This window comes from Apodemus sylvaticus, chromosome 13 (genome assembly GCF_947179515.1).
Source record: "Apodemus sylvaticus chromosome 13, mApoSyl1.1, whole genome shotgun sequence".
NCBI classification, from domain to species: domain Eukaryota; kingdom Metazoa; phylum Chordata; class Mammalia; order Rodentia; family Muridae; genus Apodemus; species Apodemus sylvaticus.
In genome coordinates this window covers 47,996,251-48,014,619 of record NC_067484.1, presented here as the reverse complement: position 1 = coordinate 48,014,619, position 18,369 = coordinate 47,996,251, and the positions used below count along the sequence as shown (strand labels likewise).

General features: G+C 34.5%; 1 protein-coding gene across 6 annotated transcripts in view; it reads left to right on the top strand.

The window, feature by feature from the left end:
* The window catches only part of Dmxl1 (Dmx like 1), a 158,013-nt gene that overhangs the window by 75,327 nt on the left and 64,317 nt on the right, over window positions 1–18,369 (top strand). For 4 of the 6 annotated variants that reach the window (XM_052155921.1, XM_052155922.1, XM_052155920.1 and 1 more), the window contains exons 26-29: window positions 4,321–4,397; window positions 7,787–7,914; window positions 8,455–8,703; window positions 9,090–9,203. In XM_052155921.1, coding sequence (XP_052011881.1) covers window positions 4,321–4,397; window positions 7,787–7,914; window positions 8,455–8,703; window positions 9,090–9,203 — 568 coding nt within the window. The remainder of the gene's footprint in view (window positions 1–4,320; window positions 4,398–7,786; window positions 7,915–8,454; window positions 8,704–9,089; window positions 9,204–18,369) is intronic. The other 2 variants (XM_052155925.1, XM_052155924.1) reach the window with 1 other exon arrangement.

Below are 18,369 nucleotides of genomic sequence, written 5' to 3'. Positions count from 1 at the left end.
AACAGATTACCACAGTTTGTCCACAGTCCTCTATATCTACATTAAGGCACATTAAATAAATAAATATAAATGTAATTAAGAATCGTGTATGTGTGAGTGTGTATTTAAAGCAGCAAGCATATGTGTAGACATACAATTGATTCTATAAGTTTTTTTTTTCAGTGTATTCTTTATTTACATTTCAAATGACTTCCCCTTTTCTGGGTCCCCACTCCCCGCAAGTCCTATAAGCCCTCTTCCCTCCCCCTGTTCCTCCATCTACTCCTTCCCACTTCCCTGTTCTGGTATTCCCCTATACTGTTGCATTGAGTCTTTCCAGAACCAGGGGCCACTCCTCCATTCTTTTTGGACATCATTTAATATGTGGATTATTTCTTGGTTATTCCAAGTTTCTAGGTTAATATCCACTTATCAGTGAGTGTATACCATGACAGATCTTTTGAGACTGGGTTATCCATCTCACTGTTTTTTATCTCCTGTTAATACTATACTTTATCTTTCCTTTCTTGAGATCCCTTCAGTGACTGAGTTTGATTGACAGTTTTGGTATACCACTTGGAATTTTTTTCTGTCATAGTTTAAAGATTCCTGCTACCTCCTAGGTTATGACACCATACCAGTTTGTCTTCTCCCTTGATAATAGATTCTCTTTCCATAGTTTTATGCTCTTCTATGTGCTTTACTCTTATAATTTACTGGGGGGGGGGGGGTTCTCCCACTTATTTTCCTGTATTACCCTCTAGTAAAGATCTGTATACTATGTACTTTGTAGACTGAAAATTAATTTCCTGAAAACTACTTATTTTCAACAAACTGCATTCCTTATTTTATTCTATTACTTTATTATACCTATACATTTGTATATTTCTGTTTGTGTATGTGCGCGCGCGCACATGAGTGCTACAACTCACATATAGAAGTTAAAGGACAACTCTTAGAAATCACTTCTCTACCTCATAAAATTACAAAGTTTCTGTAAGGCAAAGGACACCATCCGAAGGACAAATCGGCAACCAACAAATTGGGAAAAGATCTTCACCAACCCTACATCAGCTAAAGTGCTAATATCCAGTATATATACAGAACTCAAGAAGTTAGACTTCAGAAAACCAAATAACCCTATTAAAAATGGGGTACAGAGTTAAACAAAGAATTTTCACCTGAAGAACTTCGGATGGCGGAAAAGCATCTTAAAAAATGCTCAACTTCATTAGTCATTAGGGAAATGCAAATCAAAACAACCCTGAGATTTCACCTTACACCAGTCAGAATGGCTAAGATTAAAAATTCAAGAGACAGCAGGTGTTGGCGAGGATGTGGAGAAAGAGGAACACTCCTCCACTGCTGGTGGAGTTGTAATTGGTACAACCACTCTGGAAATCAGTCTGGCGGTTCCTCCGAAAACTGGGCACCTCACTTCCAGAAGATCCTGCTATACCACTCCTGGGCATATACCCAGAGGATTCCCCAGCATGTAACAAGGATACATGCTCCACTATGTTCATAGCAGCCCTATTTATAATAGCCAGAAGCTGGAAAGAACCCAGGTATCCCTCAACAGAAGAGTGGATGCAAAAAATGTGGTATATCTACACAATGGAGTACTATTCAGCCATTAGAAACAATGAATTCATGAAATTCTTAGGCAAATGGATGGAACTAGAGAACATCATACTAAGTGAGGTAACCCAGTCTCAAAAGATCAGTTATGGTATGCACTTACTAATAAGTGGATATTAATCTAGAAAACTGGAATACCCAAAACATAATCCACACATCAACTGAGGTACAAGAAGAACGGAGGAGTGGCCCCTTGGTTTGGAAAGACTCAGTGAAGCAGTATAAGGCAAAACCAGAACAGGGAAGTAGGAAGGGGTGACTGGGAGAACAGGGGGAGGAAAGGGGACTGATGGGACTTTCGGGGAGTGGGGGGCTAGAAAAGGGGAAATCATTTGAAATGTAAATAAAAAATATATCGAATAAAAAAAAGATAATGAGGACCAAATATATGAAAAAAAAGAAAGAAAGAAAGAAAGAAAGAAAAGAAAGGAAGAAAAGGAAAGAAAGGAAGAAAGAAAGAAAGAAGGAAATCACTTCTCTTATGTGGGTCCCATGGATTAAACTCTGGCTTGTTGGCAAGTATCTTTACTTCCTGCGCCACCTTGCTGGCCTGTCAACATTAATTACAGGAGTCCATGCTATATCACATGATTTTTTTCCTTCTTAAGTACTTTTTGCTGCTTAAGAACTATTCTGAAATAGAACTGACTTTAACATAGAACTGGCTTTCATTTGATTTTCTTTCTGGCTCATCATTTATTTTGGTTTGAGCTAACTTAGCTAGTCTCTGAACTCAATCATTCACTTTTTCCTGGTGGGCAACTAGATGATGTAGGATAACTTTTCTTTATTTTCTTGTGGTTGGCAGGATTTGAATATATGTGTCTCATCTCTGATCCTCCAGCAGGCAAGCCAAGTGTGATAACCTGGTCTCTCCAGTATAAGTGGTAGGGTGTAGGAAGAATGTGGTGGAATAGGAAAGAAAGCAGATGGGGCTGTCTGGTCCATCCGGGAGTGAAGATCTATTTATTTATTTTTATTTATTTATTTATTTATTATTTTCTTTTTTCTTTACACTCCATATGCCCCTCCTGCTCCACCCTCTGACTGTTCCATATCTCATAACCACCCCCACTGGCACCACCAGACCTCTAAACTCCCTGGGCCTCCAGTCCCTTGATGTTTAGGTGCATCTTCTCTGACTGAACCCAGACCCAGCAGTCCTCTGCTGTATATGTGTTGGGTGCCTCATATGAGGTAGTGTATGCTGCCTGATTGGTGGTCCATGTCACAGACTTCAGGGGTCCAGGTTAACTGAGACTGCTGGTCCTCCTACAGGATCACCTTCCTCCTCAGCTTCTTCCAGCTTTTCCCTAATTCAACCACAGAGGTCAGCAGCTTCTGTCCATTGGTTGGGTACAAATATCTACATCAGACTCTTTCAGCTGCTTATTGGGTCTTTTGGAGTGCAGCCATGATAGGTCCTTTTTTGTAAGTACTCCATAGCCTCAGTAATAGTGTCAGGCCTTGGAGCCTCCCCTTGAGCTGAATCCCTCTGTTTGGGCCTCTATTTCTAGACCTTCTTTTCCCCTGGCTCCTATCTATTTCTATCCCTGCAGTTCTTTCAGAGCAATTATGGGTCAGAGTTTTAATAAGAAGAGGTTATGTGTTTCAGTTACATTTTGAACGTAGGAAAGGAAGGATGATGACCCCCCCTCCAAAAAAAAAAGTGTTTATTACTCTCTCCTCCCATTAGGTCTTTCAATCCATTGGCAAGTGAAAGGTCAATGTGTTTTAATTACACTACTGATTTCAGATAATTTTTTTTTCTGTAATTATCCCTAGAGACTCACTCAGAATAATGTTTATCTAAGTGCTTGTATACCTCATAGCCCAGTAACATTTTCTTTCTCTTTTTTGTATAAAAATCTCAGGGGTGTAAGAGCAACAGGAGTAGATTTTGCCAAGCATTTTGAGTTGTAAGTTCAGGTCTCACATATTACTTCTGTTCAGTGGTCAAAGAAGTCAGAAGGCCAGTGACTGGAGAAATAGATGCTAACTCTATGTTGGGGAGAAACTATAAGTCATTGTTATCTGCATTTTATCATCTTCAATACATGATGTTTTTAACCACAGGTATTATTAACAGTAGAAGCCAAAAAAGCAATTAAACTTCTATCTATGAATACCCATTTTTATCTACATGAAAGACTTGTAGTCTAGTATGCTTTCTTGTTACTTAATCTTATTTGTCCTTGCTTTATTATAGCTACTGTCATCTTAAGTTAGAATCCTTTTCTTCTGTAAAAAAATGTTTGACTTTACTGCCTTTCTTCCTTTTCCTTTCTCTAAAGTGTCCCTCAGATGACTATAATAGATGTTAGCATTCTCTTTGGTCTGTACATGAGTGGACTGTCATTTATTAGTATTGCTTATTCATATTTTGTTCAAGAAAAAGCAGGTTGACTTTTAAAGGGTATGCTTTTAATGCATGATTCATATTGGTTCTCTTTTGAATTGGAAAGAGAATTGGTAAAAGTTGTATATTTTGTAATTTGTGCCAAAGAACTAAATTGTATCTTTAACATTTCTAAAGAACAACTTCAGTAGGCAGAAAATGTATTCTAAGGGGAAAGAGGGAGAAAAAATAGCTTATACAGGCAAAATACTTTTCATTTTAATTTAATTTTTGATAAAATTATGCCTAAGGTTTTTTTTTTTACTTAAAGTAATTATTCTTTGTTTGTTTTTATTTTTCAGGTATATGTAATGCATACTTTGGCAGCCTCACTTTCTGCTTGTATTTATCAGTGCCTTTGTGGTAGTCATAACTACAGGTAAATACCTTCTTGTGAAATTTAAGAGTGGAGTTAGCTATACATTATTAATTCAAAACTATGCATAACACTGCTTTCAGTAAATGCAGAAAGCACATGACTAAGATGTTGAATACTTTTTTTCATCTTTGAAAATCCAGCTTATACCTTATGACAAAGGAATTGGAAGCCAACTCTTGTTATTGGGACTTACTTAGTTGCCTATAATTAATCACTGCCATCATGCTAGATACTGTGATAGATTCTGAGAATTTTAAAATGTATAAAATACTCTTTCCTTAAGATCATCATTATTAGAAACAGATAAATGAATTGATGGTAAATAATGTAATATCATACTTGAGTGATAAGTTCTATAATTTGGTATGTAACAAAAAGCCAGAGGCACACAGGCAAAGGACCAACCAATGTGGGCTTGAAAAGATTTCACAAAATTTCTATTTAGAAATTTCTCTTCACATTCTAGTTTCAGTATAATTTGTTAAAATCCTTCAAATTGACAAACTGGTGTATAGTCTGGCTTTAGTTCTTTGAAATATTCTGACATTACTTGCTTAAATACATCTAACTTCTATCTCCTACTCTTTGAGACAGGTAATAGAACTGGCTTATCCATTTTTTTCTTTTTCCCAAATGTCATGCATTCTTTTATCTATTGGTTTCATCTTAGAGCAAATCCCACTTTCATTTTCTAGATATTGGTGCATTCTTCTGCAATGTTTTCTCTTTAGGCAGAGTTTATATTATAGAAATTTTTTGTCTTTTTCTTTTTACTGAAAATGGATTCTTTCTCATACAGTATATCCTGGTTACAGTTTCCCACGCTCCTTTCAGCTCTGTGCCACACCCTCACATCCACATCAACTCTCTCATTAGAAAAGAACAGACTTCTAAAAGATAATAACAAAACTTAAAATACAAGGAATTCTTTTTTTTTATTTTTAAGACTGCAGAATTGGTTTTTAAAATTATGCATATTGATTGTACATTTTTATGCAGTACAGTATGTTTTTGTTTTTTTAAAGAAGAACATAGGCACCAGGTTTGTTGCTGGAGTTGCTCTTCTCCTTTCCTTTTCATATTTATTTACTTATATATTTGTTTTCTATTTGTTTTGTGTGTCTTTAATTTTGTTTGTTTGTTTGAGTACAGTGTCTGTACATATGCCTGCATGCCATAAGAGGGCCTCAGATCACATTAGTGTAGGAAATTCAGTTTTATTTTTAAGTCCTGTCCCTAGTTCCAGTTCATAGTACTTCCTGGTAGTACTTTTTTTTACCTGTTAAGGCTAGAGGGGCCTTTTATTTCTAATCCTTTCTGTTCCCTTAGTTGACAAATCAAGATTATAACAATTGAGCATGGGGTACCTAACCCTAATCATGTACCTAACACAAATCTCACATTTAAGGCTCAGGGAAAGTCATGCAAGTGGAGGCAGAAAGGTTGTGAAGTGCTAGAGAACCCAGATTCCTGCTGCAAGATAGGACTTCTAGCCATGACAAGGAAGCTAAAGCCATGAGACCTCAGCAATATGGTGTCTAAACAGCATATAGAAGGAAAATTTCTCACTGCCCGCCTCTATAGATGAAGAACTGAAAAACAATCCGTCGCTTTTGAGATAGAATCAGTTTTCTCCAGACAAAAACCTCTTGGTTGGTTATCCAGTCCCAACTCATCAGCCCTAACCATTACTAGGACTCAGTAGATTGTATGTGTAAACTCAGGCACATAGATACACATGCGCACACACACATGCACACAGGGAGAGAGATACAAATAGCATATAGCAGTAATAAGTCACGAGTTTGAGAGCGTCAGAGGGACAAAGGAAGAGTTTGAGTGAAAAGAGATATGATGTAAACAGTACTTACGAAGTTCTCAAAAAACAGTATTTTTAAAAATTAAAGAGTAAAGTTGTGGAGAGACTTATTAGAGACAAGTATATGAGGTCTACCAATATCTTCACAGGAAGATAGATACCTACCTAATTTTGTAGTGAAGTGATGCATACCTCAGTGTGCCTTTTTTTAGTACATACATTTTCTCAATTGTCTAGTGACTGGGAATTTCTTAACTGGTTTCTGACTTTCTTTCAGAGGGAATCAATCCATTAATAGATATTTATGGTACATCCATGGGTGAAGGGAAAATCAGTAGTAGATTCCTATTCCACTATGTAATGTCCCTTTCTATCTTTTTTAATCATTTCTTCCATTTTATACATTATCTTTGTGTTTTCACTTTATAAAAATTTTTAAAAGTATGGCATTCATTTTAAATGTTCTGGTAAGTTTGCTTCTGTGAGTGGAGATGTTTTGGTGCATTTATCTCTCACATGGTATCAGCTCTCATTTGTCTTGACTTTTGGTTGTCAGTTCATCCTTATAAACTGTCTATGGTTAATTCCACTTTTCACTGTGGTTATATGTATGTTCCCAAGGTAGCTTCAGTTTTCTTTATTTAACTGAATTCATTTATGTATGTAATTTGAGTATTGGTTTGGTTTCATCAAAATGTTTCTATCTTATCATAAATCTTTCTACAGGCAGAAAGAACTTTTGTTATTACCCCATCTTAAATCTGGAAAATATAGCCCAATAATATTTATAGAAGTCTCAAAATGTTATCATCAGTGAGATTTGCCAAGTACAACAGCTTTAAGGCACTATCTTTCTCGGTGTAAACATTATATTCACTTATTGTATATATATTATAGGAATTTCTGAAGTACTATTTTCTAGCACTTTTATAATATCTTTTTGCTGCCAGATATCAGAATGTTAAAATCCTTTATGCTAAGCTGTTATTTGTTTATCTTTGATTAAATTACCATAAGTTTTTAAATGTGTGATGATTATCCTCTTCGCCTTAATAGTGTGATGCGTATAATTTAATCAGCAACAATATGATAAAAATTATTTAGGTTTGATTCCCCCATTATATCATAACTTTTATAGAGGCAGAAGCCATTTTCTTTATTGTATGCTATGTGCCGGGTTCAGAGCCAGATAGAAGGTGAGCTAGCCATTAAATATGAAATTGAGCCTAGACTCACTTCATTTTTTATCAAAATATTAAAGTCGTATCATACAAGTTTGTTTCTAGTGGCCCAAAATGATGTGTGTTGTTTTCCTTCTTAAAATATTCTTTATCTTTCACTAAATAAATATAAGTACTTGTCAAATTTGTTTTAGCTTAGACAATGTATATGTGTATACTTTAAAGGATACTATATTAATAGAATATAGCACTATAGAACATATAACTTAGACATAATAGTATAATTCATAAACAAAAGTTTTAATTAAACTATCATAGAAATTGTATCTAAGAATGGGAATACTACATATGAAACTCATCTTAGGTTTAAATATTGTTTCCTTTCTTAGTTCATTTCAAACAAATCAGTTTACTGGAATGATGTATCAGACAGTACTGCTTGCCCATCGACATTCTTTGAGAACAGGAAGTTTAGATGAATCAGTAACTCCCAACACATCACCAGCTCAATGGCCAGGTATACATAATTTACATATATAAGAATTATTTTTTGAAATGTTAAATGCTAAAAAGTAGACTTGCCTTAATTTTATCAGATGATGATCATTGTTAAATATTGGTAGCACTGACACCATTTTAAATTGAATGCATATTTTTCAGTTATATTTTAATTTAGTCACAGGAAGTTCTTGTTAAACAAGAACATTAGCAAATAAACAACTAAGTATTTCCTTGTTCTCTATATTAAAGTAGCTCATTTTGTTAAATTGTTTCTTAAATAATTTAAAATATTTTGTCATAAACTATGCCATTACATTTTTATCTATGAGATTTAACATAAGTTTATCTGAATTGAACAAATGTTTCATTAATTGCTCCTAAACCATGATAACCTACTTGTTACAAATCCAGCAGGAAAATATTTAATATTGATTGAGTATATTTTTTCAAAAACTCAAAAATAGAAAAATGTGTTTAATTTTTAACTGAAAATTTTTATTTTTTTAGTCTTGTTTTGTTTCTGTTAATGTCAGCTGTTTTTCTTTTTTTGTCCTAGGAATAAATTGTCTAATTCAACTTTTGAATTCTTCTGGTGAAGAAGCTCAATCAGGACTTACAGTCTTGCTTTGTGAAATTCTCACAGCCGTGTATCTTAGTCTGTTCATTCATGGGCTGGCAACACACTCTAGTAATGAACTATTTCGGATTGTAGCCCACCCCCTAAATGAAAAAATGTGGTCTGCAGTATTTGGTGGAGGAGCACATGTTCCCAGCAAAGTACACACAAACCCAAAAACTTTATGTGGTAAGTTTTTATTGTCCCTTTTGTTCCCCCTCACACACCCACACCCACATCTGCCTCCCCTCTTTCTCTTGCACTCTAATCTTCCACTCAGGTTTGTTTTTATGAGCTGAAGGTTTATTCATCTCTATGATAACTTTGTTAAATATAATTATATCTTAATTTTATGTAAGAAAGTTCTTGTTATGCAAGAACACCAACAAATAATATTGTGGTAAAAAATGAAGTTTTAAAGCTTCCTGTGCAGTTTTCAATTTTTAGATACTCCTGCACTGATAATTATACAATACTATCAATGTAATTATAATGTCTCTTAGTACATTTCTTTTGAAATACACTTTGATTTTGTTCCGTACCAAATACAGATTTTTCTCTTCTTTCTTTGGCAGGAAGGCACTTTGCTATGCCTAGCCCCCACCAGGTAGTGGTATTCTCCATGGAATGTGTGGGCTTTTCCAAAGCTCTTTCAGCCATCAGTTCTCATAGCCCTCCCACTCTTGCAGGCAAGATCTTAGCTTTAGAAATAGGCTCTTACAGTTTAGCTTGCTTTATGTTATTGGTTTTCAAGGGTTGCATACAGTGTTATAATTTGTTTTGTTTGGCTTTTAAGGAAAATTGATGTATTTCTTTTAATCAAGCCATATTTTTGATTTCAAACAATGATTAGCATTTTAGAAAACTGTTTCTGCTCTTCCATTCTAGTTTCAAATACTTGGTTTTAGATATTTTCTGTCCCTTAAATTATAATATTTCTACGTGCACAAAACCAAAAAGAAACAAATGCTAGTGCTGATCATAAAAAATCACAGTATGGCTTGAAATGACTGGGAAAGCGTTTCCCATGAGGCTGCTTTATGGTTTGCATATTATGACTGGCTATTAGCGTTTTTGAATTTCTAAGTGTTTCATGTTACCTTGAAAAGTAAATATTTTAAATAAATGTATCCTTTTTACTACATATACTATATTTAAATAAAATTACAACAGCCCTCTTTTTCAACTAGAAAATAATTTTCATGATATTTTCTAAATCTTTTTTTGTGATTTATTAACATGTGATAGTATTGGTTTTTCAGTTTTGAAGTTTGTCTAGAGTAGCTTTAGGACTTAACTTATAATACTGGAAATACTGTTACTATACTGACATTAAATTTAAAAATTATTAGGATGTGTGCATTTAAATCTTCAAATACAAGTTTAATAACAACTTTAATGCTTTTTAGAAGAAACCCTTATGCATACATTTATAAGTGAAGCCTGGCAAGATTATCTCTGGATTTTAATCCTCTTCCTTCTCATCGTTTAAGCACCACACACCTGTCCCTGTATGTAGGTTTGGATGTTTATGATTGGGCACTTCAGATGGGTGATGAAGGACTTACAGAAAAATAAAATTTGATTTGGATATGTTACTTTTAAAAAATCATAGTGGGACTAGAGAGATGGCTTAACAGGTAAAAGCGCTTTTTCTTCAGAAAACCCAGGTTTGAGGACCAGCTCCCGTTTGGGAGATCAAAACTGTCTATAACTCATATTCCAGGGCAACCAACACTCTTCTGACCTCACAGGCATGAGGCACACCACAATTCACAGACATACTATAAGCAAAAAGATGTTCATGCAAGTGAAACATTCACATACATAAAATAAATTTGAAAAAAAGTTTTCAAAAGCATTATCATTGAGAGTTTATACCCTGAAAAGGGAATATTTTTAGATTTTAAGTATTCTTCTGTAATAGAAGAAAGAAAAGTGGTTATTTTCAATATCTTTATAAGTAGTAATGGCATATATTTTACACAAAACTAATCCCATGATTGTAGAACAAAATTCATGACAACTTAGCTTCTACTTTATTCTCACATTGAAAGTATTTGCTCATTTATCTGCTACTCTGTTACTTTTTAATCCATGTGCTTTTCCCATTTCAACAACTCAGGAGGGGAGGATACAACCTCAAAATAGACAGGGATTAAATTCCTGATTTTTAATACTGAGAGTCAAGAAAATTCAGTTTGCAATTTTGAGCAACCTTCTGCCAGCTTTGTTGGTACAGAGACCTTTTGGTATCATAACTGCTCAGCCTTCTCTTATAGTACCAAAGTAGCAATAGCAAAAAATTAAGTAAGTATGGCTGTATTTCAGTAAAACTTGGATATAAAAATAAGTCTTAAGCCAGGCATGATGGTACATGTAATCCAGTCCCAGCACTTTGGAAGCAGAGACAGAGATATCTCTGTGATGTTCACAGCCAGCCTGGCCTATTAGCAAGTTCTAGGACTGCCAGGGCTGCATGTAGTGAAACCTTGTCTTATCCTCACACTCCCAAAGTCATATTTTGTCAGCCCTGAAGTAGAAAGTTTGCTCTTCTATTGAAAGGCCCAGTACAGATGTAGTTGCTCCATAGGCTTCATTCTATCTCAACAGATATGATATGCCCACTACACTCTTCTCAGTAATCCTTTTGCTATGAATCAAAATTATTTTCTTCTACCTTTTCCCACTTAAAATTATAAATTTGAAGTACAAAGTTACTTATCAAATTTACTTGTTTGTTAAAATATTAAGGTTTTTAGTTTTCACAATTTTACGGTACTTCCCATGATATATTTCTCATAAATTGCTGTGAAATTTACCTTGACTGTATTTTTCATATATCTGAGTTCAAGAAAAAAATTTGAAACCTAACAGAAGTTAAACTCATAGATCATTAAGTAAATAATTGATAAATTAACTTTGGCCACATTTTTTAATATGTTTTAGAAAAAGTATCTAAGATTTCAGTTTTATTACTTTAAAATGCTGAAAGTGATAAATTCTGCTAAGCAATGTTAATATATGTTTTAAGATGAAAAGTATATTATTAGCCCAATCTTAGCTCCAGCACATTCTTTTTCTTTGAAAATTGAGGCCAGAACCATATGCAAGTTAAGCAAGCTTCTACCACTGAGACACATCCGTAGTCCCAGTTCTGCAGAATCTGTATGTTTACCCATTTGAAGTGGAACGTGATAACCAAATATTCAGAACACAGTTATCTAATATCTAGGTGTAAACATTCCCAACCTAGGTTACACTTATCCATCTTTGAAAACTTAGAAACTGGTGTACTTACATCATTGATCAGTTGATTAAGACAGTCATTTGATTCCAAAACTAATCTAGTTTGAAAGGGAACAGGGTGGAAAAGAAAGGAGTAAAGGGAGGGAATGGAGAAAGTAAGGGGGAAAGAGAAGCAGTAGATTATGGAGTAATGGCAGACAGAAACAACTAGTCCTGTGAAGCAGATACTCTGAAGAGCCAGGAGAAAAAGCTGATGACCAAGCGCATCCAGGAGAAAACAACAGAATGATGGCTGGTTGTGTGAAATAAAACTCTGAAATCTTGGTTTTAAACACATTATTTTTCTTAAAGCACATGAATGCAGCACAGCAGTCTAAGAAATTTTAGGTGCAGATAAACAGTGCTCTATGTTTGGATTGCTGCAAAATATAATCACCATGTTTCAAGATCTTATTTGTATTAAATAATATTCAGTGTACATTGTTGAGCAAGGTGTTTGTCTTCATTTCTTTTCCTGTTGCTATGATAAAATTCCCTTGCAGAACAACTTAAGGAGCTGTTCATTTTAGCTCACAGTTCAAGATAAAGTTATCATGACATAAAGTCAAGGCAGTAGAAACATGAAGCAGTTGGTTATATCATTTCCGCACTTGGGAAGTGAAGAGCAGTGAGAGTCTGCTCCCTTTTTCTACTTATATAATCTAGGACCCATTCAGAAATGATACTACCCCTAAATAACATCTTAGTCAATACAAGGGAATCACTGTAGGTATGTCCAGAGGGCCATCTCCTAGGTTATTCTTGATGCTGTCAAGTTAATGTTAACCATCAACAAGGATTAAAAAATATATTTCAGAAAGTTGATGTGAATTTAATCAGCATTAAAATACATGTATTTTAAGTTTTCAAATTTAGCCAAATGAAAACTGAGATGTCTATGGTACTTTGTTTTCCTAATTAAAAACAATTATTCGGTGTGTTGAAAATGAAATACTTGTTTGGACCTCCTAAATACATGTTTTCTAAAAAATATTTTCAGATTCAGTGCCAGGAAAGGCATATGAACTTTGGTAGTTGTGTGTTTCTTACTCTGGTATAATTTCTCATCTTAAATTTTTTGAAATAATGATCTCATGAACTAAATTATAGGATTATCTACATATCTTTTGTTCTAGTTCTTTTACTGACTTGCTACCTTTTGCTTTTTGTGATAAAACACTGGCCAAAAGAAATTTGGGGCAGAAAGGTTTATTTGGTTTCCCTTTAGATCAGTCACTCAGAGAAGTTCAGGGCAGCAAACCAGAGCTAGGAGCCTTGAAGGAGCTGTGCTTCTTGATTGCTCCCTGCACAGGCCGCTCTCTTATGTAGCCCCCACAGCCACTTGACTAGGAGTAACAGCCTAGGATCCTTAACCAAAGAGCTAGTAATATACATAATTTATTAGCTTAAACCTTCTTGAGTACTTTCTATATCTTGGATATAAGCCCTCTGTCAGATGTAGTGTTGGTAAAGATCTTTTCCCAATTTGTGGGTTGCCTTTTTTTTTTTTTTTTTGACAATGTCCTTTGCCTTACAGAAACATTGTAGTTTTATGAGGTCCCATTTGTCAATTCTTGATCTTAGAGCATAAGCTATTGGTGTTCTGTTCAGGAACTTTCCCCCTGTGCCCATGTCCTCAAGGGTCTTCCCCAGTTTCTTTTCTATTAGTTTCAGTGTGTCTGGTTTTATGTGGAGGTTCTTGATCCACTTAGACTTGAGCTTAGTACAAGGAGATAAGAATGGATTAATTTGCATTCTTTTGCATTCTGACCTCCAGTTGAACCAACACCATTTGTTGAAAAGACCATCTTTTTTTCCACTGGATGGTTGTAGCTCCTTTATCAAAGATCAAGTGTCCACAATTCTGTGGGTTCATTTCCGGTTCTTCAATTCTATTCCATTGATCTACTTGCTTGTCACTGTACCAATACCATGCTGTTTTTAGCACAATTGCTCTGTAATACTGCTTGAGGTCGGAGATACTAATTCCCCCAAAAGTTCTTTTACTGTTGAAAATAGTTTTACCTACCCTGGGTTTTTTGTTATTCCAGATGATTTTGAGAATTGTTCTTTCTATGACTATGAAGAATTGAGTTGGGATTTTGATGGGGATTGCAGTGAATCGTAGATTGCTTTTGGCAAGATGGCCAATTTTACTATATTAATCCTGCCAATCCAAAAGCCTGGAAGATTTTTCCATCTTCTGAGGTCTTCTTCGATTTCTTTCTTCAAAGACTTGAAGTTCCTGTCACACAGATCTTGTTTGAGTCACACAAGATACTTTTTATTGTTTGTGGCTATTGTGAAGGGTGTCATTTCCCTAATTTCTTTCTCAGCCTGTTATCCTTTGAGTATAGGAAGGTTACTGATTTGCTTGAGTTAATTTTATATCCAGCCACTTTGCTAAAGTTGTTTATTAGCTGTAGGAGTTCTCTGGTGGAGTTTTTTGGGTCGCTTAAGTATACTATCATATCATCTGCATATAGTGATAGTTTGGCTTCTTCCTTTCCAATTTGTAATAGCAACAAAAACAACAAAAAGCCCACATACACGTGGAAGCTGAACAATTCTCTACTCAATGATACCTTGGCCAAGGAAGAAAGAAGGAAAGAAATCAAAGATTTTTTTAGAATTTAAGGAAAATGAGGCACAGCATAAACCCAAATTTAGAGGACACAATGAAAGCAGTGCTAAGAGGAAAACTAATAGCTCTAAGTGCCTACAAAATGAAGCTGGAGAGAGCATACACTAGCAGTTTAACAGAACACTTGAAAGCTTTAGAACAAAAAGAAACTAATCGTGAAACTCGGGGCTGAAATCAACCAAGTTAAAACAAAAAGAACTGTACAAAGAACAACTAAAGTAGGAGCTGGTTCTTTGAGAAAATCAACAAGATAGATAAATCCTTAGCCAGACTAACCAGAAGGCACAGAGACAGTATCCAAATTAACGAAATCAGAAATGAAAAGGGTAAAATAATAACAGAAACTGAGGAAATCCAAAAAAATGATCATATCCTACTACAAAAGGCTATACTCAACAAAACTGGAAAATCTGGATGAAACGGACAATTTCCTAAACAGAACCAACTGCCAAACTTTAATCAGGATCAGATAGACCACCTAAATGCTCCCATAACCCCTAAAGAAATAGAAGTGGTCATTGACAGCCTCCCAACCAAAAAGAGCACAGGACCAGATGGCTTTATTGCAGAATTCTATCAGACACTCAAAGGAGACCTAACGCCAATACTCTTCAAACTATTCCACAAAATAGAAACAGAAGGAACATTACCCAACTCGTTCTATGAAGCCACAATTTTGCTGATACCAAAACCACACAAAGATCCAACAAAGAAAGAGAATTTCAGGCCAATTTCCCATATGAATATTGATGCAAAAATACTCAATAAAATTCTTGCCAACTGAATCCAAGAACACATCAAAACAATCATCCACCGTGATCAAGTAGCCTTCATCCCAGGGATGCAGGGATGGTTCAATATATGGAAATCCATCAATGTAATCCACTACATAAACAAACTCAAAGAAAAAAACTACTTGGTCATTTCATTAGATGCTGAAAAAGCATTTGATAAAATTCAGCATCCTTTTATGTTAAAGGTCTTGGAAAGAACAGGAATACAAGGCCCATACCTAAACACAATAAAAGCAATATACAGCAAACCAGTAGCCAACATCAAACTAAATGGATAGAAACTTGAAGCAATCTTACTAAAATTAGGGACTAGACAAGTTTGCCCTCTCTCCGTATTTATTCAATATAGTACTTGAAGTTCTAGCCAGAGCAATTAGACAACAAAAGGAGATCTGTGATACTTGTAATAATTTAGTTACTATTCCAGCACAGTGATCCCAGATCATTTGATTATATAACTTTACAAAACGTATTTCCCCAGCTTTTCCCTTTTTCTTCTTTCTCCCAGTTTAACAAAAAAGGCTAAATAACAGCTTTGGTATTTTCTTGGTATCTTCCAGTAAATCATTTTGCTAATCAGCTATCTTAGAATCTACTACTTTTTATTCAAATACATATAAATTTATTTATTTTTAAAACAGGTTCTTACAGTAGAGTCCTGGCTATCCTGAAACTTGTGACCTTTGGTAGATCATTCTGTCCTTAAACTAGGGATCCTACTGGCTCTGCCTTCAAAGTTTGGAAATTAACACTGTGTGTCACCATACCTTGTAAATTTATTTTTATTCATACTTACAGAACAAGTACAATATATTGTATGAGGTAATGATTCTAGGACCCTGAGAGTCAAACATTCTTATATGTATAGTATTATATCAGGTTTTGAAAATTATTGTATTCATTTAAGAAAAACTTTTACTTAATTTGCTGCTTTATTTTAATGTTTTTCTTTTTGGACTCTTTGAAGTTTATTTGTAGACTTCATATAGGTTCATATCTAAAGTACCTTCATGATTTTTTCCTCTTTTTTTTTTTTTTTTTTTTTTTTGGTTTTTTGGATTTGCTTTTTTCAAGACAGGGTTTCTCTGTATAGTCCTGGTTGTCCTGGAACTCACTCTGTAGACCAGGCTGGCCTCGAACTCAGAAATCCGCCTGCCTCTGCCTCCCAGAGTGCTGGGATTACAGGCATGTGCCACCACCGCCCGGCTAAGTACCTTCATGATATACATGCCTGTAAAAGACTTAGCCTGCATTGTCCTCCTAAAACAAGAAATGCCTTTGGGATTAATTTTTTATTTAATTTAAATGACTTTTGTCTTTCCCAAATCTGTATTCTCTTCAACTTAACTTTAAGTTACCAGTTAGGCAAATTGTCCTTTCTTCTCTGCATTTTGGTGTTTGTTTATTGTGTTAAGATCTTAAAGAAATAATGTTTACATCAGGTTATAAAATACTAGTTTTGTTATGGCTATTTTAAAATGGTAAGCTGAGGCTGGAGAAATAGTTCAATTAAGTGCTTGGTGTGCATGCATGAAAACTGAGTTCAGTCTCTAAAACATACATAAAAAGCCAGGTACATTGTAACCACCACTCTGGGAACGGGGATCTGAATTCAAATACAAATTCTTACCAGATTCAGATAAATTCAGATACAGGCCAACCTGATAAACTTTGATGCTAGGCCATTGGCCGACACTGATTCAAATTACAAGGTAGGTGACATTATTGAAACATGACACTTTACCTTACTTTCTTATGTATGTATGTACATATATATGATACATACCCATATATGCAGAGCTACCACATAAGTATACATATATATGGTAACATGTTAAGGAAACTTTTGGTATATTATTGATTATGTCGTTAACAACAGCAGCAGCATCCAGGTTACATAAGGCTATTTCCGAGCATGTATATAATGAACTTGGAATATATTCAGCTCTGCTCATACCTTGCCCTTCTCTCTTCTTCCTCTTAATTTGTTTGTTTTTATCACAGTAATAGCTTCATTGTAGCAAATCAAAGAATACAGAAAAATTTATTATAGGAAACAATGTTTTTTTATTCCTCTAGTTTCCGGTTTCCATGTCATAATATAACCTCTTACACACTTCTTTATTTCTGTTTGGTTCTTTTTGAAATGAGTTATATTTCTAAATATCCATAGTACAGAATGTTCTGAGGGTCAGATCAGGATTCTCAAAGAAAGGAAGGAATGTCTGTGAAATCTCTTTTGACATGGAAACCAATCAGTGAGTCAAAACAAATAAGAATTATGTGTTTAAAATTATGTTACTTTTTGATTCTATCTGGCTTTTTCCCCATGCATACATTTGTTTTTTATTAGTCATGTTTTATCCTTTTTATTCCTCTTAGATAAATCATAAGGCCTCTATCTTGTTTTTCTTCCATTTTAGTTTTAGAATGTGTGTTAATATATACAATTTGTGTATTAGAAGCGTGATTATAAATAAAGGCAAAAGTTCATATAAATTTAAATGTGTAAACATAAGCATTTAGTGCCTGAACTACCAGTAGGAACGACTAATATATAATATCTTAGAATATTAATATGTCATTCTTTCCTCTCTTCCAAAGTTACATAATTACTACATTAAACTCAGATTATTGTTGCTTGATATTGCATGTGCATGTTGTATTTTAAAGTTGAATAGTTATAAATAATAAATTAAAATTGTAATTATGGCACAGATACTTAGATCATTTTGGGAGGTAAGTAAATCTCATTGTAACCATTGGAGAAAAATATTGTTGTGTCTTCATGTAAATTGTTAGCCTATTAGGTCATGCTTATAGTTACAAGATCCTCGTTTGTCTATTACTAAGTATTGATTAAACATTTATATAGCCTGTGGATATGTAGCTCAGAGATGCGGTAGTTGCATGGCATGTGCAGGCCTTGGCTTTGATCGCTGACACCATATAGATCTGTTTTAGAATCTCCCATAGAATTTTTGCTTCTAGGGCAAATACTAAGAGAATGCTTTCTAACTTTAGAAGCTTGAAAAAATGAAACAAAGATGGCATTTCTCTTCTGTGTAATTCTAATGATTAGAAAGTCCTTCCATCTGTCACCCATTTTTCAAATTATACCAACTACAA